This window comes from Semicossyphus pulcher, unplaced genomic scaffold, assembly GCF_022749685.1.
Source record: "Semicossyphus pulcher isolate SPU_LCO1_2020_fin unplaced genomic scaffold, fSemPul1.0.p SCAF_11, whole genome shotgun sequence".
NCBI lineage: Eukaryota > Metazoa > Chordata > Actinopteri > Labriformes > Labridae > Semicossyphus > Semicossyphus pulcher.
Genome location: NW_027211615.1, coordinates 27,788,759 through 27,814,231, shown reverse-complemented (window position 1 = coordinate 27,814,231; position 25,473 = coordinate 27,788,759). Strand labels below are relative to the sequence as shown.

The 25,473-nt window shown below is 43.9% G+C and overlaps 2 protein-coding genes across 4 annotated transcripts in view; both read right to left on the bottom strand.

Moving 5' to 3' along the window:
• Positions 1-7,358: 7,358 nt before the first annotated feature.
• angel2 (angel homolog 2 (Drosophila)) lies at positions 7,359-14,065 on the bottom strand. Of its 3 annotated transcripts, none has more exons than XM_069656139.1 (9): positions 13,904-14,065; positions 11,392-12,293; positions 11,080-11,300; positions 10,867-10,936; positions 10,341-10,771; positions 10,099-10,237; positions 9,578-9,650; positions 9,344-9,474; positions 7,359-9,257 (listed from the first exon to the last, which is right to left on the bottom strand). In XM_069656139.1, exons 2-9 carry the CDS (start codon positions 12,284-12,286, stop codon positions 9,097-9,099), a joined length of 2,121 nt encoding a protein of 706 aa, XP_069512240.1. In that variant the 5' UTR covers positions 12,287-12,293; positions 13,904-14,065; the 3' UTR covers positions 7,359-9,096. The 3 variants fall into 3 exon arrangements, with proteins under 3 accessions (XP_069512240.1, XP_069512223.1, XP_069512231.1); XM_069656122.1 differs by lacking the exon at positions 13,904-14,065 and adding an exon at positions 13,007-13,130; XM_069656130.1 differs by lacking the exon at positions 13,904-14,065 and adding an exon at positions 13,007-13,130 and having other exon boundaries at positions 9,578-9,647.
• Positions 14,066-14,793: 728 nt separating this feature from the next.
• Positions 14,794-25,473, bottom strand: part of galnt14 (UDP-N-acetyl-alpha-D-galactosamine:polypeptide N-acetylgalactosaminyltransferase 14 (GalNAc-T14)) — a 195,095-nt gene continuing 184,415 nt past the window's right edge. Inside the window, exon 15 of the mRNA XM_069657584.1 lies at positions 14,794-17,457. Within this exon, the coding sequence (XP_069513685.1) occupies positions 17,299-17,457 (159 nt within the window). The 3' untranslated portion in view covers positions 14,794-17,298. The remainder of the gene's footprint in view (positions 17,458-25,473) is intronic.

Genomic DNA, 25,473 nt, shown 5'->3' with positions numbered 1-25,473 from the left:
TGTGTCTTCTTTCACTGTTCACGCAGGTGTATGACGGAGACGTGGGATTGGTTGGAAGAAGTTCTGCCACTTCAATAGTTTCATTTCAGGATTCACAATGTTTTACATCAGTGTGATGATCGCAACTATGTTAGCAAAATATGACCTTTAACGAGTTTACTGTGATCAGCTGGTTAGAGCCTGGTTAGACCAATAACACCGTTTTTAGCTTTTCACAAATACTTTACGGAGCCAGACAAGAAGAGAGAGAAGAGGGGTGATATTCCCATATAAGATTTTAAATTTTGACGATTAAAGGAAAAACTTTTAACATATAAGTGGTAAAAATTTCAAAGAAAAACATCTCACAAATTCAGAAGATCATTCTGAAGGACACAGACGTCGCACACAGGTGTGTTTGGGTCATCCGAATTGAAGCTATGTGGTTTCTTGGAGAAAAGCAGACGCTGTTTTCTGAGCGTTTTGGTTGAAATTTTTGGGGTATTTACTTAAAAAATGGACCTTTAAACTTAAAAAAAATACCCAAGCTTTTTGCTCGTAAATCTACAACCTTACTCTCAATAATCCAGCAATAATAAACACCTCCCCGGTTTCACAACCTTTTTGTCTTATTACCAACAATCTCAGATATCATCGGCTGTAGTCTGACGGAGTTAAAGCCTCTGGGGACGACGGGGAACATGCTGGGCGTGTCGTTAGCGATAAACGATTTCCAGTCAAGACTTCCTTTCCCGCGTGCTGCATTGTTCACAGAAAAAGAACCAGTTTTTCTTGTGATCGACTTTAATTAACGGCTCTTCAGTTTGCTGAAGTAACAACATCATGATGCAGATTAGGAACAACATGAAGCTTTGTCAGGTCTGTCCTCAGGAGGAGAAGAAAACCACCTTCACATGACATGTTTGTTGAATGGAGGGCGGAGCCATCGTTTATGATGCATTCTAGGGAGTCGGGACATCTGAGCGCTGAGCGGCTTTCGTGACACAACGTCAAGGGAATTAATTTCAAGTTGAATTGTTGATCTGTCACAGATTGTTAGCTGTTAGCTTGTTAGCTGCAGATGTCTGTTTATAGAGATTAATAAGAAGCTAAATCGTTGTCAGGTAACACTGATGGGAGCCGGGATGTCGTTACGGTGGATTACGTTCCGCCTGCTTTTGTTCTCCACACGGACTGTGTTTCCTGCATACATCACATCCTGCTGATACCTGATTGGTCGATACTGCTCGTACTACAAACCTACAAACAGAAACCAGAACACTTGCAATCCCTAAGCTCCACATCTCTGCCTGTAACTGTGCGTTCACACCGAACGCGAAGCGAATATTCGCCCCGCGTTACTCGCGCGAGTTTGACCGCCCGATCAAAATTCACATTTAAATAACAGGCGAATATTCGCCCTTCACTTCCAGGATGGAGGAGAGGAAGCGGGGCTTATCTCCATGGTTACCAACGGCGTCAGGAGAATCTCGATGTTGACAACATATTTATCATATTATTACTTTTTTCTTTTAACTCAGTATTACTGAAAGGGCCTAAAAACTCCAGTTAATGTTTTTATGGATTTATTTGTTGTTTATGGAGCTCAGGCTACAAAAATACTGATGAATCTACCTTTTATAGAGTTCATATCATTTACATATTTATCTACAATGAAACGTTTGAATTCAGATCTTTTTACGTAAATATAATGACACTTTTAATGATTCGAGTTATATTGGTCAAACATTACATAACCAATAGAACCACTGCTCATCTACACTACCACTACATGTTTACCTGAAAGGATGAAAGTCTTGCAAAGATTGAAAAGGCTGCTGGAGGAGCTGACAGCTCATCACAACATAAAGCTGCTGTTACATAATCCTCGGCTGTCAGCAGCTCACCGCTCACAATCAAAGCGAGGCAGCGTTCAGGCTGCAGGAGAGGAAGGTGAGAAGAAGTCAGGTTAACACTGGTGTTAACTGAAAACAAGTAACTCAGATGTCTGACGTCCAGTTGTGATCAAAAGTTAAAGATGCACAGAAGGTAAAAAATAACAGGAAATACTTTAGACAGTTCAAAACCTCCACATACAAACTGCACTGCTCCTCTCTGTTTAAGGCGATCAGCCCTCAACATCTGCTCAGTGTCCACCAACAAAAGACTGAGGCTGTTATAATCAGAACTTTTGAATATGTGTGTGGATTAAAAGACGGAAGTTGCTGGAAAAGATCGCACCATTCTCTGAAAACCAACGAAGAAGAAGAAGAAGACGGAGAGAGACAGGAGGACTGACAGTCCTGTACACTCTGACACCACGACACAGCCTGGCTCCTCATAAAGTAATCTGCTTACGTCCCACTGCAGATGTGAGTGTGTGTGTGTCAGTGTGTGTGTGCGTTTTAGACGAGCAGCAGATTTATAGAAATAATCCTTCATTTCTCATCCATGCAGCAGCTTAGGGATTGGAAGGCAGCGGAGGCTCACCTCTCTCCGTGTGTGTGTGTGTGTGTGTGTGTGTGTGTGTGTGTGTGTGCAGAGCTCCTTCCCCCCCCTCCCTCTCTGTTGTGAGGATGAAGCCATCAAGGTGAGATGACAAGAAGCCACCTGAGCTTTTCAGGACGTCTCAATGAAACGAGGATGATTCAGTCTCGTCTTCGGTTCCAGCGGCGACAGCTTTAACACTTTACACATCATGTCTGCAGGAGGCCGATCAATGCAGAGGCTATTTATTTCCTCATGCTGTGCGTTAGTGCAAGTATTGATCCTTTCAGCACTGAACAGAGCAGCTACAGTCAACACGCTTCAGGCTGAAACGTTTCCAAAACAGAAACACATTTACTACAGAACTGGATCCTATGACACAGTCGTTACTTTGACCTTTGTTCAAATGTGAGAGGAGAAGTTGCACAGTTGTGCAGTGGTTAGCACTAAAGCTAGAAGGTTCCTGGTTCGAATTCCGGTTCAGACGTAGTGGGTCTTTCTGTGTGGAGTCTGCATGTTCTCCCCGTGCATGCATGGGTTCCCTCCGGGTTCTCCGGCTTCCTCCCACAGTCCAAACACATGCTCGTTAGGTTCATTGGTGACTCTAAAGAGTGTGAGCCTGACAGGTTGTCTGTCTCTGTGTGTCCAGGTGTAACCCCGCCTCTCGTTCAATGACAGCTGGGATAGGATCCAGCCTCCCTGCGACTCTGAACGTAATAAGTGGTATAGATAATGGATGGATGGATGATTCCAGAAACCTGCAGTATCATCCAGGTGATGCTGAAAGGGATCGTGAACACTCTGCCTCTAGGTTTTCTTACAGTGTGACTTCATGTCGGTTTCGATGGATTCTAACGGTAACAAGACAGAAACGTCTTCATCGAATCCTGCAGAAACCTCCACCTCTCTGCTGTTCATCTCTGTGTCTCAGACAGGTTTAATTTCTGTCCGTTTGTGCTCCCTCACTGACCAATACAAAGTGCACTGCTGCCATCTAGTGGTCGTAAACAAAACAGCAACAAAGCATCACATTTCTGTGGTTTCATCTGAGCTAAAAGAAGCGAGCAGAGTTTGACGCAGCCAAGAGAAGATGAGAAAAAACTCTGACAAACTTCCGAGCCTCCATGTGATGGTCTGGATGAAACTGTTCGAATGTAAAGAAATAAATTTGAGCCATCATGAAAAATAGAAACTGCCTGTCACCTTCCCTTCCACACTCACCTGGAGCCTGGCGTTATGCACACTCATAATCAAAGCTCCTCTCTGTGTTCTGTGTCAGAGTTACAAACTAATACTTAACAGTCTGTGTTACAAAGTGTCTCATGATGAAGAATGAAACACTTTCAACTTTCATCCCTTAAAAAAAAGAAAAATATTTCTTTCATTGATCTGGATGAAAAAGTGCAGGTACGAAACATGCAAAATAGTTGATTTGTGGTAAGAAAATTAAATTGTTTTGTTCTATAAACTAAAGGACAGTTAGATCACTACATCTGCTCTGCATCTCCCAGAAGAACAAGAAGAATGTTTTGACAAAATAACACAAACAAGGAGCAGCGAGTCAGATGTGTTTAGTGAGTGTTATGGCCACCGTGCTTCTCCTTCAGTCACGACTAGATGGCACTAAATCGTACGCACTGCTCCTTTGAGTTAACTTATCAGTGGTATGAGAATAGTTTTGTGTTCAAGGCAAGATCTTTGGAAGACTTCCGGAAACATTGGCACTAAAGAAAGACAAAACAAATATTATTTACAAAAAGAAAAATCTGGTTAACCATCCATTGTCCCGTCTCAAGATAAAAGAAAAACTGATAAAATCTTTTTGGCTCCAACAAATACAAAAAAACAAAGCAGGAAAAATCTGCAACACTTGGTAAGTACTTAGTTTTATCTTACTGTAGTACATGTTGCACCTATCCGACACTGGGCTCCTTGTCATCCCAGCAAGTCCCTCTATGCAACCACAGATCAACATCCAGCTTGGACAAACTGAACTCATACCCACTAAGTCTGCCCGGAACCTGGGCGTCACAACTGACGACCAGCTGACCTTTAAGGTTCACGTGGACTCGATTGCCCGGTCATGTCGATTTGCCCTGTACAACATCAGGAAGATCAGACCCTACCTGTCACAGCATGCAACACACCTGCTGGTACAGGCTCTCGTGATATCACACATTGATTACTGCAACTCCCTCCTGGCAGGCCTTCCTGCATGCACATTCAAACCTCTGCAGATGATCCAGAACGCAGCAGCGTGACTGGTCTTCAATCAACCCAAAACGGCACAGGTCCCTCCACTGCTCATATCCCTCCGCTGGCTCCCAGAACCCTGTTGCTTGCTTACAAAACAGCACCAGTGTCCGATCGCACTTGAAGCTGTTTGTTGGCTCTGACTGACTTCGTTCCCTCCTGTCTCGATCGTTGCTTGTGTTGTTTTAACTCTCAGATGTTCGTCGCTTTGGACAAAAGCATCTGATAAATGAAAATGTAACATCAGATAAAAGCTCAGGTGGACCAAGAGATTAGGTGCTCTTAGGGTGGACATGTGGAGTGTTTCAGCCTTGTCAATGAGGGTCTACTGCCATTTATACTTTACACAGTCACAGATATCAAACTTATAACAGCTTATAATAACAAACCAGCTTTGCTTCTGAGATGCCAACCACAAGTGGTTCCTTTACTAATCTAAAAGTACAAATAGCAGCTTAAACGTTCTAAATGAAAGTAGAGTTTAAAAAGTAGAGTGAAGTGGGGAAGGCAGCTACAAAGGTCCCTGCAGACTCTGCTGTAAGACGAACATTAGAGCCTGTCTGTGAAGCCTGTTAGGAAGCAGCCGGGAGTCTTGCTGCAGTGCAGAGTGATGCACAGAATACCAAGAGGGCTGAGTCCCGAGCATGCAGTGTGAGCGAGGCAACCGCTGCAGCCATCTGTCACTGACACACACACACACACACACACACACACACACACGCAGGAAAGGCTAATGACATGAAACTTCTTTTACTTCCTCTAAGACCGATTGGAAAACAATTTCTTCTGTCTAACATAAATATAAAACCAGCAGCGTCCAATATATATAAACACCACAGCTCCATCCCATCACACTGAAGAGGACAGACAGCTCCCTGCAGAACGATAAAGAGAACAACACAGCTGCCTCCTGACCCCAACAGACAAACAAACAGGGGAAAGAAGCCAACTCGTTATTATACACGAGCAGGACAAACAGACGTCGTTCTCTGGAAATAAAACATTCAAATAAGCTGCAGTAACTGCACACAGACTTCCTGCTTCCCTTGCATACTTGTTCTTCATACTCTGCAGCCGTCCGTACAAAGTACCTACTATTTTACCCTCCAACATCGATCGTAACCACGATTACAACATTTGAATATCACTGAGAAAACGTTTGCCTTGCAGAATCTAAACAGAAAAGTTCCCAGAGCTCGCAGTGACTGTAACATATCTTGTCACTGTAACTTCTCTCTCACACTAAACAGTATGAGAGTACGGGTAATTGAACGCACCACATGTTAATAGCTACGGAAGCCTTAAGCGGACATGCAGCCGTACATTTTATTTACTCCATTTTCCCGTGATAAAGAGTCATTTACGGTTGTTTTCTCGAGATCTCGACTTATTAATCTCGTTATTTCAGGATAAAAACGCTGGTTGGATAATTTTCTATCGATGTATAAAACAGAACAACAGGCTGCTCACTGTGATGTTACAGAGCAGGACATGCCATGCTGCCATCGCCCACACTGATGAGGTCAGTCGCCGCTCGCATCAAATCCAAACCCTGTCGCTCGCTTACAAAACAGCAACAGAATCGTCTCCTGCCGACCTGCACGCCCTCATCCAGGTCTACGCTCCGTCCCTAAGTCTCTAACTAGACTCTTCTCCTCAGTCGTCCCCCGCTGGTGGAACGAGCTACCAAACTCCATTCGGTCCGCAGAGTCCCTTTCACCTTTAAGAAGAAGCTAAAGACCCAGCTCTTTATGACCTCTGACCTTAATGAGATTGATGCTATTGATGATGAGTACATCAAGGATGTAATTTATGCTGACTAGGATTGTAATGATGACGATGACGATGACGATGATGACTATACTGATCTTGTTGATGATTATTATTTTAAAAAACATCGTTGCTTGTGTTGCGTTATCTCTAAGACGTACGTTGCTTGCTACATTAAATTGTAACATTGTACTTTGTCCACAGGGGGTGCCAAAATCCACACAAACAAACGTTCCTGACAGCTGCTTTAATTTATTGTATGTTTGATATTGCAGCTATAATGCTTCATTTTATCCACAACCCTAATGTCTACCTCGTCTGCTATGTCACTGCAGCAAATCAGCCAATCAAGAGCAGAATAATGTCTGAAGTATCAACATCAGTGTAAAGATGTTCTGCTCGACCTAATTAAGATAAGTTAATCCTTTATTCGTCCCACAACGGGGACATTTACAGTGTTACAGCAGCAAAGTGGAGTGCAACATTACAATAAAGTAAACAAGTGTATCCTAAAAAGAGACGTACAGAACTGATAAGATAAGTAAAGAGTTATGCACATGTTGAGAAGTGAGATGAATAATGTAAGCCAGCCTGAATCCTCCCCTCTCCTGGGATCGGGGGAATCCTTCCCAATCCTACTCAAAGGTCCGGATAAAAGATTTGATCCTATCCGATCGCTTTCATCCAATCAGATTACTTTAAAACAACCGGGTCCAGATAACGAGACAAATAAGATCCAGAGAAAACGACCAGAAATGACTCGTTATCACAGGAAGATGGAGTCAATAAAATGTATGGATGCATGTCCGCTTTGGGCTTCCGTAGATGGCATCAACCTTAATAACAGAATCAAACCAGCAGCAGCCACATTAAAAACACACAAGTTGTTTATTTACAAAGTGTCCACATGTTAGAAAAATAAATCCACTCGTTATTATTTCTTCATTCATTTGTTCATTTTCAAAGTTTCATCCCAACTTTTTATTTACAGTTCTTCTATGAGTTCAGACTTCGGTACCGTTAACGGTTCTGACACGAGAACATCAGTGCGGGTGAAATGGAGAACATCATCGAGTTTCTCAACGTTTTTTTTTTAAAATATGAAGCTAATTCATAAATATGCAACATTTAACAGTGACTTCCTTCTGTACAGTGTTAGAATTTCATGTAGATACAACGTGTTTGGGCACAGTGGGTAATAACAAAGGCAATGATACAGGAGTGAAATGTTGGACTCCGTAACTCAAACAGAATTGCCTGTTTTCCTTTAGCTTTAAAGTGTGATGTGTTGCAGAGTGAGTCTGTTGATGATATTCAGGATTACTCAGATGTTCCAGCTGCTCCCAAAAACAGCTGAAAGAATCTTTAACTGATCTCTGAATGGAGGATGACAGCGGACTCTTTGCTCCTTCATCACAGCTAATGTACCAAGTATTTGTCCCTCATCAGCAGCACGTTAACTTCAAGTGATGATGCTCCAGCTTTTAAACCCAGATTTAAAATCTGTCCCTTCATTGATGCACAACTGAGGTTGATATGTAAAGATGGACGACTCGTCTCGTCGGCGTGTTTACCGGCAGAGCAGCTTCTTGTGTTGGTCTGAGGTTAACGTTCACAGATATGCAAAGTTGTGTTAGTGTTAGTTACGTCTCCTCTCGCCGTTCCTCCTCTACTCTGCTACTCGGGAACAGAACGCTGCAGGAGCCCCATTTGTCAACAGAGCTGTCAATCATGAGGCCACACCCCCTTTTTACAGCATCACATAACTAATTAAAAATAAACTGGTCAGAAAAATGAACACTTGGACATAAATCAGCGTGATAAGAACTAACTATAATGACAGAAACCATGTTGGAGAAAAATGTATTTTGATTTTATAGTTTGACTCATGTCCCATCTGTTAACATGGAGGAGGCGGGCTTTATGAGCTATACTGCAGCCAGTCAGCATGGGGCGATAGAGAGGGTTTGGCTTGACCTTTAGGGGGCTGTCATGTCGTCCATCTTTTTATACAGTCCATGATGATACATACAGACTCATGTTTACAAAATCTGTATTTCCTCACGTTGCTCACATTGAGCAAAACAATCTTTATGTTTTTTATATCCCTAAAACGATAACTTATTGTTCACAATGAATGAAAGAACAAAATCATTTGGCTGTTCTTTTGGTCTCTGAAATTAACTTGATATCAAACAGGAACGTCGGCTGTGATGATGCAGAAATTTGACACCAAACTTTTAAAAAAATGTTTTAAAAACTTTCTACAAAACTCAAAATGCAAAATCATTGCCAGAAAGGTTTAGACATGGTGCCTGACACACCCTCTTGCATGCACACATTTGAATTATTAAAGTGTATTTTGGGACTTTTTAAGGGGATAAAGTTTCTTCTTCGATATCAGCCGGTGAAGTTTCAGGAGAAACTACTCTAAAGGTTTGTTCCCTGCAGAGTTACTCACACACCATCAATATGTGTGACCGTGTTTCACAGCTGTTTGGTGGAAAACCTTCTCAGAGTCTTTTAGATTTTATAAACTTAATTTTGATTATTTGTGCTAAATAAACACCTCTCATCTTCAACCGTGGTCCAACGAACCTCCCAGGGTCATCGCCGGAAGCGGAAGCGAGCGAGAAGAGGGAGGTGATCGGACGAGTGATGCTGATTGGGCAGGCCGTTGACTTCCTCCAGCTCTGACTGTCCGACCAATGACAGCCTGCCCAGCAGCTGCAGGCCCCACCCACCAGGAAGTGAAGGAGGTGTGAGTTCTTTCAGAGAGGAGGAAACAGGGACGGGAAAGTGTCACAAGATGGAAGAAGGAAGAGTGTGTGTGTGTGTGTGTGTGTGTCAGTACCTGGAGTGTACAGGATGTAATCCACGGTCATGGCTGTGCGGGAGTGACAGGTGGTGATCTCAGGCCTCCCATCAGGCAGCAGGCGGTGCTGGTAGGACGACTGCAGCTTCAGGCCGTGCTCGATCCTCGCTCTGAAGAGACATAGAGACACAGGGTGAGAGTTGGTGTTTGTACAGACTGCAGACTCTGCTTGACCTTAAGAGAAATGAGTGATCAGAAAGTGAGAGAGATTACCGGTTATAAGCCGCAGCAGCAGCAGTGGTGGCGAGATCTTCTACTGTCAGATTAGAGATCGCTCCTTCTACTGCTGAGAGGCAGACAGACATTTTTCAGCTGACAAACAATAAACTAAACATGTGGTCTAATGGCTGTTCAGTCACAAGTAGCACTAGCAGGAATAGTCAAGAACATGATGCGTCTTAAAAAAGTCTTTTTTAAATCTCACTTGTTTTTAAAGATCCTCTGAGCAGAGCCAGGCTAGTCTTCCCCCCCTCTTCCCAGTCTTTTTGCTAAGCTAAGCTAAGTCAAGCTAAATCTCTGCAGCTATGCATTTACGATACAATCCCGAATGTTGCCCATCTTGTCATGCAACTCTCAGCAGGACAGTAAAAATGTATCAAACATCTAAGAAGTGGAATCTGAGAAGATGTCCTGAGCTAAACAAACACAGGTGCTAATGAAGAAGAAAAACTGTGTGTACAATAAATAGACATGCTAACGACTGCATTACTCATTGCACAGTTCAGTAGCTGCACCTGTAGGGCTGCTGCATGACGCGGACTCAGCGGTGGCTTTGCTCTTGTACTGACACTGATCGTCGATTCCTAAACTGTGAGACCAGATTGGAGACGAGAGGAGACGCTGCCCTCGGGGGATGCTTTCCTGACCAGACACCTGTCAAACAAACAGTCAATCTTTACTTTCACACACTGTAAAATTAGCCGTTACACACGTGTCCAAACTTTGATGTTTTAAGGATTACTCGTGTAGTTTTTACCATGCCGATCTGCATCCCTCTGTACTCCAGGCAGCCTGTGGTCAGAAAGCTGTACAGCGGACTCCAGGGGGTGGAGTTAAAATCCCCACACAGCACGACCGGATTAGTCGACCCGTCCGAGTGGCGGGACAGCCGGCCGATCTCGGCCAGTAGAATTGCCAGCTGGGCCAGTTTGATGTCACCGCGCCGAGGGTTGTAGAGGAGGTGAGTGTTGGCGACGCAGATGAAGGCGGAGGGATCCGACTGGCCCGTGATGTCGTTAGGTCGCAGCAGCAGAACTAATCCCACGTTGTCCCGGTCGAGGAGGGCGTCGCCCGGTTGGAAATACTCGACCGGATTGGAGGAAAGCAGCGAGAGGCGGGAGGTCTTAAAGATGACAGCACAGCCGTCTGGTTTCCTTCCTGTCCGCTTCTTGTACTCACACTGGTAACCTGAAACACACACAAACACACACATGTTCATAACACTGAATCACAAAGACATCTATGTGAACAAGCACATGCGTAAAGTTAAATACACAAAGTACCTAGAGCCTGTAGAGCCGGTTTGATCTGGTTTTCATAGTGATCCTGCTGAACCTCTTGAAGACACAGGATCTAAAAAACAAAAGAGATTTACCACCATATTTAAGATCATTAATCCTGAAGTGAAAACAGATTTAACAGTACATGTTCAACAGTTTGTGGACACTCCTGGCCATACAGGATCATTAAAGCGACTCCTGATCTTATCCACTCACATCGGCGTTGTGCTGCTGGATCTCAGCCAGCAGGTTGGGCAGCCGGTGGCCCCAGGGCAGCACGCCGGGGTGGCAGTGCCGGTACAGGTAGGAGTTGTCCTGCAGCAGCTCCTGAGACAGGATGTTGTAGGACATTACAGAAAAGTCGAACGCAGTGCTGCGCCCTGGTGGGTCAGGGTAGGTACTGCAGGCTGGTGAGTTCTCCCAGTGTCTCTGAAGAGCTGAGGAGAGAGGGGCGGGAGGAGGGAGAAAAGAAAAGGTTGATAGAAGAAGAATTTATTTAAAGATAAATGCGTAAAAGAGTGAACATACATTTTTCTGGTTTAATGTCTTCCTGTTGTCTGACAGACAGACAGGTTCCAGGAGGTGCCGGCTCCCTGTTGGATCCGGCTACCTGCCATGGGTTTTCAGGGACAGCGGTCCTGCTTCTGTCCCTTAAATGTCCCTCTGTACTCCTCTCACACCCTCCCTGCTCCTCTGCCCTCCTCTCTTTGAACCAGGGGTTGGGTTTGTGTGTGGGAACTTTATCATGTTCAGGTTTTGACTTTGGGGTTTGAGTCCTTGACCGTTCAGGCTGTGAATCCCTTTGCCCTCCTTGCTGGTGTGCGCTCCTCCCTCGATTGGTTTCATCTCGACTGGCACTGTCTTTACGCTGCCTCTCTTTATCCCAAGTTTTAGTCCTTTCTCCTTCTCTGTCTTTAAAGTTTTCCCTGCTGACACCCTTTCCGGCTCCATTCCTCCCTCTGTCTCGACTCCCATCTCTAGAGCGGTCATGCTGATGGCTTTGATTGTGATGGTGCTCCCTCTTTGAGCCTCCATCCTGGGCCTTGCCTCCTGTCACTCCTCCTTCAAAGCTCCTCTTCTCCTCTACACTCTTCCTCCGTTTGTGAGGAGGCCCTCGGTCTCTGTCTGACTGCTCCATCATGAGGCTGGCAGAGGTGTAGAATGAGCGCCTAGGTCCGCCAAAGTTACCTGAACTGATGTTCTGAGCATGTAACGTCCTACCAGAGAAATCCTGATAAGCTCCTGGGTAAGAATGGGGGAGTCGAGGAGGCCAGGGGGGATATCCCCGCACCGACCACCATGGATAGGGAGCGGGGATGAAATTGGGACGGTTGGAGGAGGCACTGCTGCTCCTGAAGCCCGCCCTGCAGAGAGTAGGACGGCTGCGGGGAAGGAACGAGGAGCTCAGCTGCCGAAGGAACATGGGGGGGCTGAAGGGGAGAGAAAGGGAGAAATAAGAAGAGATTTAATTAAGAATAAGAGGTGGAAACATGCAGATCTGACACAATCAGCTTTGAATTGACTTTGTGAAGACTTAAGATAAAATAATCCTTTTTTAGTCCCACAACGGGGAAATTTACAGTGTTACAGCAGCAAAGCGGATAGTGCAACATTACAATAAAGGGCAAGTCAGGAAACTGGTATTTCTTACACTGTTTAGAGAGAAGATTGAGAATTGCGAAAACGTTTTTTCTGTTATCTGTTGGTGGATAAGTTCTTTTTTTTTTAGATTAACTGATTTATCGTTTACTCTTAAAAAAAGAAAAAAGAAAATGGTGAACTTGTTTGTCATCAAGTTCCCAGAGGCCAAGGCGTCCTCTTTATCACAATTTGTCTCACACAAACAGTCTTAACAGCTTTGGACAACTGAAAGCATTAACAAATAAAAGTGGCTGACATAGCAGCATTAGCTGTAAACTAGCGGCTACGTTTGGTTTATTAAGTTTATTAAAAAAAAAACACGTTAAAATAACTTGTACAAAGTGTTTTCAGACGCTAATTTTGTAACGAAAGTGTTTCTACAAAGAGTTCTTTAGCCTGACCGTTAGTTGTTTTAACCTCAACTGAATGTGAAAACAAGTCTGATGTTTCCATTAGATTTCCATATGATGTAACCTGAACTAGCTAGCTCACATTAACTTACTTCTCTTCGGCGCTGGAATCAGCATCGTTTATGTTTCGGCTTGGATGCATATCCAGAAATAATTTTCAGCAAACATTGTTGATGTTAAAAAGTGGTTTTAAATACAACTGTATCCACAAGTAGTTCCAGGTTTTGTGTCCCCGACATATGACGTGATCATAAACGTCTACACCAAGCGACGCTGAAACCTGTGATACCTTCATGGACTCCGGCTAAGCACCTGCCTTTTTTTTCACTGTAAAATAGTGTTTCAAATCTGACTGGACGGGCAGAGTGACCCTACTTTGACGTATTTTTCATACTATTGTGTAAAACAGGTATAGACTACGTTGTGATACTTGGATTAAATGAAAAGAGAAAATAAATTCACCGAAAAAAGCGCTTTGGTTACAAACTGAATGTAAAGCTAAAGCTAAATCAGGTCAACGGCAATTGAACTGCTAGTTTCAAGAAAATCAAAATACACGGTTCCGTAATATTTTGCTTATTAGAAACGCCCCCTTTACCACTCTATAGGTCGTTAATGTAATTAACGGCAATATTTCCGAGAGCATATGAATGCAGCATCAAGGCTCGCTCTGGCTCCTCCCCTCACGCTGGAGCTTGTAGTCTCTTTGTCCGTTCCGTATCATTATATGAGATGACACGAATCAGTGAGCGGACTACAGACACGTCGGTGCAGCGGAAATAATGGCCCGACTGGAAACGTAGCTCACGACAACATGTTTTTTTTAAAGCATGCAATATCAAGATTTCTTACATTGTGATAATGGATCGATATGGCTAAATGGTAAATTAGCTTAATCCAGAGTATGATTATGTTTTTCTTCTTTTGTCGGCGGAGCTGTCGAGAAAATAACGTGAATAATGGCGAAAAGAAAAGGTCATTGTACTTACGTAAAATCGAGCCTCTTCTGGAAGACAACGGTGCCGGTTGAAACGGTTTAAAAAAGATATCAGAATGTAACGTGTGACATTGTCTGTTATTCCGTATCGTAAAAGACGTTAAGCTCTGAAGAACGGATGAATTATTCGCTGTGGGGTTTAAAAGGGACCAATGGTCTCACAGAACAGGGGTGTCCGCATACACATCCCTTCTCCTGTCTCTCTCTCTCTGTCACCCTCTCTCGCTCTACCTCTGTGTTGCGTGCGTGTGTGTGTGTGTGTGTGTGTGTGTGTGGATTCATCCTCTCTCTCACCTCAGTTTATTATCTCTTGAATTGCACCAAAATAGAAACAATAAAAGATAAACTCTGAACATTTTCTTTTACTCTTTACTAAGCCATTATCACTTCTTATACTGTTCTGTTTCTGACTTTAAAGCAGTGTTCAAACCCGGTCCTAAATACCCACTGCTGTCAGACTCTATAACACCTCATTATGGTGTAACATTCATACTACAATTATACATATTCTCCTTTCAATACATAGTTCATCATCCATCAGCATAGTTCATAATTTCTTCTACACTGTGCATCATTAGGGGCAGTATTGGCAGTAAAAAGATATTAGAATTAAGTCTGCTGTAAAACCCTTCTTGAGAGGAGCTATACAAACAAACTTGTGTTGTTGTGTAACAGTGCTGTATATAGAATCTTTTTAATCCTGATCTGACTTTGAATTTACATGAAAAGTTTGATATTAAACCCATGCGGCATAAAGAAACAAGTAAATACCTCGTGTTAACTAATGTTAAACGTCGTCTGTGTGTCTGTCTGCTGGAGGCAGGTCTCAGCTGAGAATACTGCATCACAGCCGTTTCAATAAAAAAGAGACATCCATTATAAAACCTTTATTCAGGATTCAAACAGGATATCAAAACGATGCAGTCGATGATGTCAAACACAGGAAAGTGGGACACAGTTTGTTTCCAAAATTAGAAATCCATCGTCTGAAAAACTGCTATTCTTGTAAAACGATTGTAAGAGAAGAGGACGACGTCAGACTCTGCAGGTCTGCCGTTAACTTGAGTTGTGTTTTGACTCTGTTGGAATTTGAAATGAATAACCGAAGAAGACCGTCACATGACTGCAGGGTCACAGGTTAGATCCCCACAGCAGCTGCCTGTCAGAAACGCCCCCGTGTCCTGTCAGTGTGCTCAGGAATAAATAAAAACAATCTCAGGTATGTGAGCAACAAAAGGTTTGGTTGCTTTTAGCGAACGCTGCAGATTCTGCAGAAGCCGCACGAGTCGACTGAAAATAAACCCAAAACATCTCCCAAAGTGACACAAGACAAATCAAAGATGCTAACAAGCTGCACATGACACACAAAGAAAACCGTTTGTAAAGCTTTTCCCCCGGTTTGATAAAGTTAATACATGGAGAAAAAAACATCTAAACTCCTCACATGCACCTCCCAGCAGGCCGTGCGTTGTGTTGTGCAGCAGCTGGAACGTCGAGGAAACAGAAAACACTGCAGAAATCTGCTGACTGAGCCCCATGTTAGCAGACAGCGTGAGATGTGCTGCAGACATGCTGCTCTCTTTATCACACTTGTCCTCTCATTGTGCCTGTGTGCCTTTAAACGAACACCTGTAGCCCTTTCTACTTCCCAGTTTCTCAGCCTGCTAGCCTGCTCTGAACTCTTGCTTCCTCTGTGTCTTTCTTTCTCCTTCATTCACCTCCTCTCTTCTTCTGCAATAAGTTTTCCCTACAGCCAACAAAATGTCTCATCGACTTTGCATACTTTGGGACAGTAACTATATAGAAACGTAATGAAAAGTGAATTAAAGAGCATTTAGAATGAACCCCAAATAGTCTAAGAGTTACCCCGTTAGATTTTGGTTCTTACAGAAGCCCCAAGCGGACACGTCCGTACATTTTATCTACCGTAAAATCAGGAATATAAGACGCAGTCTGTTGTTGCAAAAAAAGGCTTTCTATAAAAGTTATTTAAATTTATTTTCATTTGAAACACACACAAATTACAGCCTACCATCTGTTTTCGCCATGTCGAGTTTGCTAACGGTGCTGTAGTTGAGCTCAGCCTACAGTAATATTGATTGTTGTGAGGACGGCGGCTGCATCGTCATGACTGCACATGTCTATGACAAAGCTTTAGCTAGATTCTAGCCCCATCGTCTGGGTAAAATACCGCAACACAATAACATACCTCTCTCTGCATTTTATACTGGTGTATTGGTCGCAGCGGGTTGTAGGACGCAGCCAACTTTTTAGATGAAACATTTTTTTATTAAAATTTCCAGTAATAACGAGTCATTTCCGGATGTTTTCTGAAGATCAACGCTGCACCAAACAGGCTTAACTTATCGACAGAAAATTTTCCCGTTATCACGATAAAACCAGCTTTGTTATCTCGAGATAAACAAGTCGAGATCTCCAGAAAACAACCAGAAATTACCCGTGAATAAAATGTATGGATGCATGTCCGCTTAGGGCTTCCGTAGGTTCTGTCATCCTTGACCTTTTCTGTCATATCTTTCGGAGCAAAGCAACTCAAAGGTCCGTCTTAAGTTATCTTGAAACTCTGTGAATGAAACCAATAAAGCTTTTCTCTAAATGTCAGTTTCCACATTTTAGGTGATTTGGAGTTTTATTCACTTTAATGACCTCGTCTCGGAGAGACAGGTCAGCTTGGGCTGATAGGCGTGAGTAAACTGGGATTGTGTGCTGATTATCCTGTGGCTGCAAAAAAAAGCAAAATGGCGGCGGCCAAAGTGCCAGAATGGAGGCTTTAAAACAGAAGAGAAAGGTGCACAAGTCATATAAATTCAAACAGATACGATTCGTGCAAAAATGTAATTTAAAAAAAGTTCAAACAGTTTCAGAATCTCCGATCCTCTCTGGGTGCTCATTCTGCAGTACAGACAGTGACGGTGACCAAATAAACGTAAGGTGTGCTTGTGTTTAATTCCCAGATTCTCGAACATTACTGAAAACAAAAACAGACACTTCTTTTGGAAACGATTACAAGACGCATTCTTTGATGTTTCATCCTCAAGCAAAGTCCAGCTGGAGTCTGCGACAGGCCCGGGGTTTAAGGTGCACTTGATTCGACTCTTCCACAAACTTCTCGACAGCCTCAGACAAAACAAACCACACAGTCCTGACGTGTCTCTTCCTTCAGCGCAGACCTTCAGTTAATCAGGAGGTTAGACCTGACAGTGAAGAGGCGTCCAAAAGTCTTTCCGTCCAGCGACCCTCAGCGCAGCACCTTGACGTGACGTGCTCATGCATCCGTCAGAGCAGCCGTCTCTGCCCACATCTTTGAGGCTGTGCATGGGTGACAGGGTGGGTGTTTTTGGAGGTGAGAGGTCACAGGGTCGGGGGTCAGGAGAAGGGGACTTCCCATCTCTGTGTGTACGCGCTCAGTTCACAGGGGCTGATGACGAGCATCCGAGAGGAGTCCATCCCGTCCAGAGCCATCTCCGAGTCCAGACAGAAGCGGGAGACCAGATGCTCCAGGTGAGTCCCCGACTTCTGCCACCGCTGGAGGGAACACAACAAAAATGTTACTAAGACAACTTACCTGCTCAGTTTCAACCAACATTTAGCCTTCACGTAGATTCTTGTAGATTTGGTAGGACAACAGGTTAATACTGCAGCAGTGTTTAAGGTAGCATAATTATTGAGGTGCTGCTTCGAGGATCTTATTTATGCTGCAAACTGCAGTCAGCTGAGGCCTCTGTGAAAAGGTCTCAGTCACGCTCTGCAGGGCAGGTGAATAACTGCACAACAAAGGTGCAAATTGCAGAATTTGTAGTGACATTTGATGTCGCACTCCTTTGCTGACAAAGAAAGAATGCACCTGCAGATGTCTGTAGTGGTCATTCCAGGCAGCTTCTTTCATGCAGAATCAGAGACGAGCTCTTGAAATGATGCGTGCATAAATACTCTAAATGTAAAAGCTGTATGACGTCTGCAGAGCTTGGCCAAACACATTTTTCTTGTGCATCTTCTTTCTCCCCTGCAGAAGTGGTGAGTGCAAAGTTAGAAGCACTCAAAGCAACAAAATCCAAAGACGAAGGAGGAGCGCAGCTGGGACACCCACAGGTGCTCTTTGGATACTTCAGGTACGTAATGATATCCACTTTTATGGGAAAAGGGTGAAACAAACCAGAAACACTCTTTAAGCAACCAAATTAGTAAAAAAAATAATTGGGTATAATGCAGTTTTTTAAGTATCAACGCTGAGACTGAAAACATGTCACACTGCAGAAGGTCAGACACACTACATCACAGATCCATCCGTCCATCAGAGGATGATGAGAGGCGGGGTTACACCTGGACTGATTGTGGACAGTGTCCTGGTTTCCGTTTGAACTTGTAGTCCGAGTAGTTTTGACCAATCACGTATAAGCAGTCCGTGCGGAGAACAAAAGCAATAACGATCCCGGCTCCCATCAGCACAGGGCGAACAAAGATAGACCTTTAGAGCTTCTTGAGGTATTAAAGTTTCATGACAAAAACTCGGCTGTATTCTGCAGCAGGATTTCACGAGTCTGGGTTTTGATTTCCGTGTTTTACTGAAGAAGAAGAAGAAGTCTCCTTAGCAGGACAGATGTTTATTATGAATATGATCAGCTGGTTGCAGATAAGCAAGAGCCAGGAAAAAGAATCTCCTGCAGTCTTTAAATGGAAAGAAATAGTTTTCTCTGAGAAACGCCACCAAATAATATTGGAAGAACTGGAAACCTCATTTAAACCTGAAGTGATGTTGTTATTATTATTGCGCACACAACCGTCTGCATCATGTCAATACTTCGTCTGTGCCGTCAGCACCGCCCCAACGCCGTCTCTCCAACATGTTCCTCCGTGCGCGGACGTAACGGTGCCGGAGGCCATTTAGTTTTGCAACAAAAGCAATAACGATCCCGGCTCCCATCAGCGAGATCTGACGACGATTTATCTTCTTATTAATCTCTATAAACAGACGTCTGCATGCTTACAGCTAACAATCTGTTCTAAAAGTTAACTTGAGATGAATTCCCTTGACGCTGTCAGGAAAGCTGTTCAGCGTTTAGATTTCCCGTCTTCCTCGAATGCATCAGATTGATCCGACCTCCGTTCATCAACCGAGCACTTTAAAAGTTTTCTCCTCCTCTTGAGGACAGACGTGACAAAGCTTGAGTTTATACTTCTTACAAATCTGCATCATGATGTTGAAATGTTGTCAAAGGTAAGACCCGTTAATAACAAGTACATCACAACAAAACGAAAAGGAAGTCTGGACGGGAAGTCGTGTATCGTTCAGCCGAGATTGCACCTGAACTGATCACCAGGGCTGACACACAGAGACAGACAACCTTTCACGCTCACACTCACACCTACGGGCAATTTAGAGTCACCTATGAAGCTAACGAGCATGTGTTTGGACTGTGGGAGGAAGCCGGAGTACCAGGAGGGAACCCACACACGCACGGGGAGAACATGCGGACTCCACACAGAAAGGTTCTCTGCGTCTGAACCGGAAAGCAGAAACATCCAGAATCTCTTAAATGTAAATGTAGACGGCATATCAGAGGTTTTACACCAGACTAAGTTAGCCTCACTTTATCTTTACTTTATGACGAGTACCGTTTAAAACTGAGCCACTAACACAACAATAAACATCCGTCTCCACTCTTCATACAACACATTCTCATGTGTTTGACTGGCCTGGTGACTCCCATCAGTCGCCACTAGATGGAGCCCTCCTCTTTGTTTTCCCTCCGATCCAGTGGTTCTCTGACCAGACAGACAATTTACAGAAAGTGTGTCTAGTTTCGTGTGTTTGTGTCTTCTTGTGTGTGTGTGAGTGTGTGAGTGTGTGTGTGAGTGAGACAGAGTGTGTGAGTGTGCGTGCGTGTGCATTATTCATAGCTGGATTCTTTAGCTGGAAAACAAAGCAGCCGATATGATCAGACATGAAAGGAGGCTTTTATCCAGCTGTGGGTCTGAAACGCCGTCACCAGAGAGAGAGAGAGAGAGAGAGAGAGAGAGAGAGAGAGAGAGAGACGTGTGTAAGTTGTGCGCGCATGTATTTGGGTTTATATCGATGTATCAGGGAGCGGCCATGTTGTGATGCAGGGCCTCTGAAGCGTATCGCTGTCATGTATCTTGATCTCTTAAGGCCTTGTAACAACACACACACACACGCACATGCAGGCTTTGTGGAGATGACACGCTCATCACGGTGCAGCGTGGGGCCGCGGAGCTTTTTAATTGAAAAAAAGATGGAGGATAATTAAAATTAAATCAATTAGTATTCGCCTCATTACTGACGGCTGCAGCGCTGCTCGGAGAAGAACACGCTGCATGCGTCCCCCTCCCTGTTTTAAATACTCCACGTTTCTTCAAGAGTCCGAGATCTGAGTCCGTCCCATGATGCACTGGGGTCAGGCTCAGGTCAGCACAGGGCGAACAAAGATAGACCTTTAGAGCTTCTTGAGGTATTAAAGTTTCATGACAAAAACTCGGCTGTATTCTGCAGCAGGATTTCACGAGTCTGGGTTTTGATTTCCGTGTTTTACTGAAGAAGAAGAAGAAGTCTCCTTAGCAGGACAGATGTTTATTATGAATATGATCAGCTGGTTGCAGATAAGCAAGAGCCAGGAAAAAGAATCTCCTGCAGTCTTTAAATGGAAAGAAATAGTTTTCTCTGAGAAACGCCACCAAATAATATTGGAAGAACTGGAAACCTCATTTAAACCTGAAGTGATGTTGTTATTATTATTGCGCACACAACCGTCTGCATCATGTCAATACTTCGTCTGTGCCGTCAGCACCGCCCCAACGCCGTCTCTCCAACATGTTCCTCCGTGCGCGGACGTAACGGTGCCGGAGGCCATTTAGTTTTGCAGGTTTCCACGTCGACTTCTTAAAAGTGAACTTTTACGTTCAAGTGTTCATTTTTCTGAAGTTTATTTTTAATTAGTTATTTGATGCTATAAAAAGGGGGTGTGACCTCATGATTGACAGCTCTGTTGACAAATATGGCTCCTGCAGCTGATCTTTTCCGGATTAGCGAGAGGAAACGTAACTAAAACAATCACTACAGTCGTTGAAGTTTCCATACCTGTGAACGTTAACCTCAGTTGTCCCTGCTGTGTTGACTCTGTCACATCCCCTCTGGCTCTACACTGCCCCTACTGGTCATGTGCATACCGCAGCTCTCGTATGCGTAGCGCTAATTTCTGAGGACGTGCACAGCCGATGCTCCAAGCAGACGCAGGGAACGCATGGCAGCCATCATGTGCACGCGAACGCGTACAAGCAAGTATACCTCCGGCTTAAGGAGCACAGACTTTGATACGGCTGTGTAACTTAAAAAATGTATATAATGTCACACCAGGTCAGCCACCTTTCACCTCACCTATGATGACCCTGCCTGCCTTCTGTCGTCTGGATTGTTTTGTGTGAAAACAAAATGTAAAAAAAAGAGGAGGTGTCATTAAAGACCATCTGGTTGAAAAGCAGCACCTGCTGTTTACATCAGAAAGGAAAAGGGTGAATCTGTAAATCATCCCTGATCCTCAGCAGCTGGACTCTCCTCATTATACCACACAGTCTGTAGTTAACCTCCATGTTTTAAGGGGTCAAAGCATTTTTACACCCGTGCACATTTTGGTAAGGTAATTGCAACTGTTTTAAATGTGAAACTATTGAAAGAGGCATTGGTTGCAAGTATGAATATGTGTTAATGAATGTATATGCAGCTATTTTTGAACTGATATGTGTATATTTTGTTGTGTTTTTGCTTGAATTGCTGCAGGGAACCCCTGGAGAAGAGTCCTCGGTCTCAGGGGTCCTCCCTGCTAAAATAAAGGATTAAAAAAAGCTTCGTTTTCAACAGATATTCTGGTTACATGATCCTATACATGCTGCTGTTACTCTAGCTAACATGTGCTAATGATGAATCCATATTTAGTCCTGTCATACTGAGATCAGACGTAACGTTCGGTCTAATATATCAGGAACAAATTCCAAGTGGAAGCCAGCTGACTGAGCAGAGAGGACAGGCCATGAGGACATGATACAGACGTCTGCATGTCTGAATTTCTTCTCCCTCCGTGATTGATATCTTCTGCTACATCTTTGCTCTGTGATGCCATGGTTGCTGACATTCCTGATTTCCTCCCGTCTGATCGTATCTGCACGTCCAGCAGGTCGAGACGGATCACAAGCTCCGATTCGACCCGGGCTGACACGTCTGCTGGCCGCGTGGCGCCAGGAATTTACCACCTGATCGGACACACTGACCATCTCCAAATACATGACTGTCATGTGCAGTATGTTAGTATGCCACGAGTGTATGTTTTACTGCACTGCATCAGAAACGTGCTACACAGGAAATACAGCTTTATTATATATTTCCAGCTGACACTCTGTAAACTCTGCATCTCTCTAATCCTCTTTTTGTTTGTGTCCTACAGGCTCATGTAGTGCCTCTCTCCCTCCGTCCCTCCCTGTTTTCTCCTCCTTGTCCTCTAATTTCTCACGCTGTACCATCGTTGTCCTGTCTCTCTCTCTCTCTCTGTCTCTCTCTCTGTCCTGGCTGTCAATTTCTCATTGCAGATGTTTTGGATCTCTGTCCTCCAGGAGATCCAGCCTCGCCTCTCATCTCTCATCAAAGTATGCGTCTCTCCTCTCTGTTGTTTGTTTCTCTTAACTGTGTGAACACTGTAGCTAAAGCTTGGCGTCATGTGTGTTTGTGTAGTCTGTCCTCTTTCAGGGCAGCATTTTGAAGAGCATCAATGTCAGAACCCATCGGCTACAGTCTGAGACGATACAGCCTCTGGAGACAGCAGTGAGAATGTCGGCCGTGTCCGGTGTAGCCAGCGTTTAGCGAGAAACGACTTCCAGCCACGTCTTCCTTCTCCGTGCGCTGCATTGTTTACAGTCCAGTCAGCAGCTCGAGAAGTGACCGTGTGTTCAGATCAAAGTGAAGTGAAATTCTCCCTCCAGATGTGTCTGCTAAATAAACGCTGTCATGTCTCGGTTCGTCCCATCCCCCAGAGGAGCGCCCGTTCATCTGTCTGTGCTGAGTCTCAGTTTCACTGTAAACAGTAAGTTACACAGAGGCTGCACTCTGGCTTACTTCAGCAGGATGAGGCCCAAACAGAAACAGATTTTCTTGTGATCGACTTTAATTAACGGCTCTTCAGTTTGCTGAAAGAACAACATCATGATGCAGATTAGGAACAACATGAAGCTTTGTCAGGTCTGTCCTCAAGAGGAGAAGAACACTACTTTAACATGAGATGTTTGTTGAATGGAGGGCGGAGCCATCGTTTAAGATGCATTTAAGGAGGTCGGGAAATCTTAACGCTGATCGGTTTTCGTGACACAGCGTGAGGAGAATTTGTCTCAAGTTGAATGTTTGATCTAACAGATTGTTAGCTGTTAGCATGCGGACGTCTGTTTATAGAGATGAATAAATCGAGGATGACGCTGATTTTGTCCTGTGTCTCTGCACTTTAAGCAGTCAGTTACACAGAGCACTGCAGGAGCTGCAGCAACTTTACAAACCCAAAATGACCCTTCAAACAGGGTGTTCTTTCAGCTTCATATGTTGTCTTGTAGAAGCAGATTTCTGCACGTTTAAGGGTCCATTATTGAATTTCTCTCTCTCTCTCTCTGTCTCTCGCTCTCTCTCCCTCTCTCTCTCTCTCTTCACGTCCTGGTCTGTCCAGTCCCTCTTTCTCCTCCACTTTCTGTCTTTCTGTGTCTTTCTCAATGTCCCTCGTCCCATCACCCTCCTATCTCTTCCTACCCTTAATTTAACCTCCCTCTCTCTCTCTCTCTCTCTCTCTGCTGTGTGTTTCAGTGTCTCTCTACCAGTCAGTTCCAGGCCGCGTTCCTCCAGTGGATCTTCGTCCTAATTAGCTATCATCGCTCTACTTCCTGCCTTTCTGACACACACACACACTCTCTACTGGGACATGCAACAGCACTGTGTGTGTGTGTGTGTGTGTGTGTGTGTGTGTGTTGGTACAAAGGTTTGCTAGTTTCAGTTACATGACAGCGCTGTGCTTCAGTGGATACAACAGCCAGTTAATTTAACAGTCTGATATCTGAGATATAAACAGGCTCCGACTGAAACTCCTGCAGCTCAACAACACCTGTGTGTGTGTGTGTGTGTGTGTGTGTGTGTGTGTGTGTAATTGTTATTTACTAGTCACACACGTTCTTGCTGCCTGTGTTCTTTTGTTCCTTTCCTCTAATTCTCCCTACAGTATATCCGTTCCGCCCTTCCTATCTTCCTTCCTTTCCTTTATTCAGTCTTCCTCCCTTCCTATCTTCCTTCCTTTCCTTTATTCAGTCTTCCTCCCTTCCTATCTTCCTTCCTTTCCTTTACTCTGTCTTCCTCCCTTCCTTTCTTCCTTTTTATCTTTATTATTTTCTCCTCTCTTCTATCTTCCATCGTTTATTCCCATCTTTCTAACTTCTTTTCTTCCTTCTTTTGCTTCAGTATTTCTTTCTTCAGTCCTTTCATCCTTTCTATCTTTCTTTCCTCCTTTCTTAATGTCTCTCCTTTCCTTGCCTACCTATGTATTCCATTCTTCCCTCTGAGTGAAGCTCATCCCCTTTTCCTGCCTTTTTTCATCCTTTCTTCGTATCACACGTTGTCTTCCTGTCCTTCCTTTCCTTAAGTCTTCCTCTCTTTCATATCCTCTCTTGTACCTTCCTTTCTTTCTTTCATCTAACGAGCATTCTTCCTCCCTCTTCTGTCCAATTTCAATCCTTCAAATCTTTCCTTTCTTTCATTCTTTGGTCTTTCCTAGCTCCTTCTCATTCCCTTTTTCTTACTTCCTGTATTTCTTCATTCCTTTCTTTATTTCTTTCTTATCTTCCTGTCTTTTCTACCTTCCCTGTAGGCTTTCATCCCTCCTAATTGCCCTTTTCCCTTCCTTCCTTCCTTCCTACCTTTTAATTTTAATACTTCCTTCCTCTCATTCTTTCTCTTCCCTGCCTTCCAGCCTTTCTTTTTCACATTCCCTTTTTCCTTCATTCCCTTTCTTTATTCTATTTACTCTTTTCTCTCTGTTACTTTCTTCTTTTCTACCTTCCTCTCATTCCTAATTGCCCTTTTTCCTTTCCTTTCTTTCTTCCTTTCTTTCAGTCTTTCTCTTATTCATATCTACCTTCCTTCCTCTTCTTCTCCCTTCCTACCTACCTAGATAGCTTACATTCTTCCTTCCTCCTTTCCTTTATTTCATCCTTTCTTTCTGTCTTTCCTTCCGTCTTATCAGTATTTCTCTTTTTCTAATCTACCTTCCTTCCTCTTATTCTTTTTTATTCTCTTTCTGTTATTCTTTCTAACTTCTAATTTTCTCACTTTTTTCTTTCATCCCTTCCTCTTTTCCCTCCTTCCTTCCTTCCTCTCTCTTTCAGATTCTGTCTGCCCTTCTTCTCTTCCTCTCTCTCTTCCTGTCGTTCATCCTGCTTCTCTCCGTCCCAGGATTTGACTGACGCTCGTGTCCTGATTTGCAGGCGGCTGACGCTCCAGAAACACAGCCTCTT

Bases quoted from the DNA above. Each gene is read 5' to 3' on its own strand.
- angel2 (XM_069656122.1), bottom strand. From the start codon at position 13,056: ATGCATCCAAGCCGAAACATAAACGATGCTGATTCCAGCGCCGAAGAG. The intron at 10,772-10,866 runs GTACTTTGTGTA...TGTGTGTTTCAG, and splicing joins ACCGGCTCTACAGGCTCTAG to GTTACCAGTGTGAGTACAAG. The intron at 9,475-9,577 runs GTAATCTCTCTC...ATGTCTCTTCAG, and splicing joins GCTGCTGCGGCTTATAACCG to AGCGAGGATCGAGCACGGCC.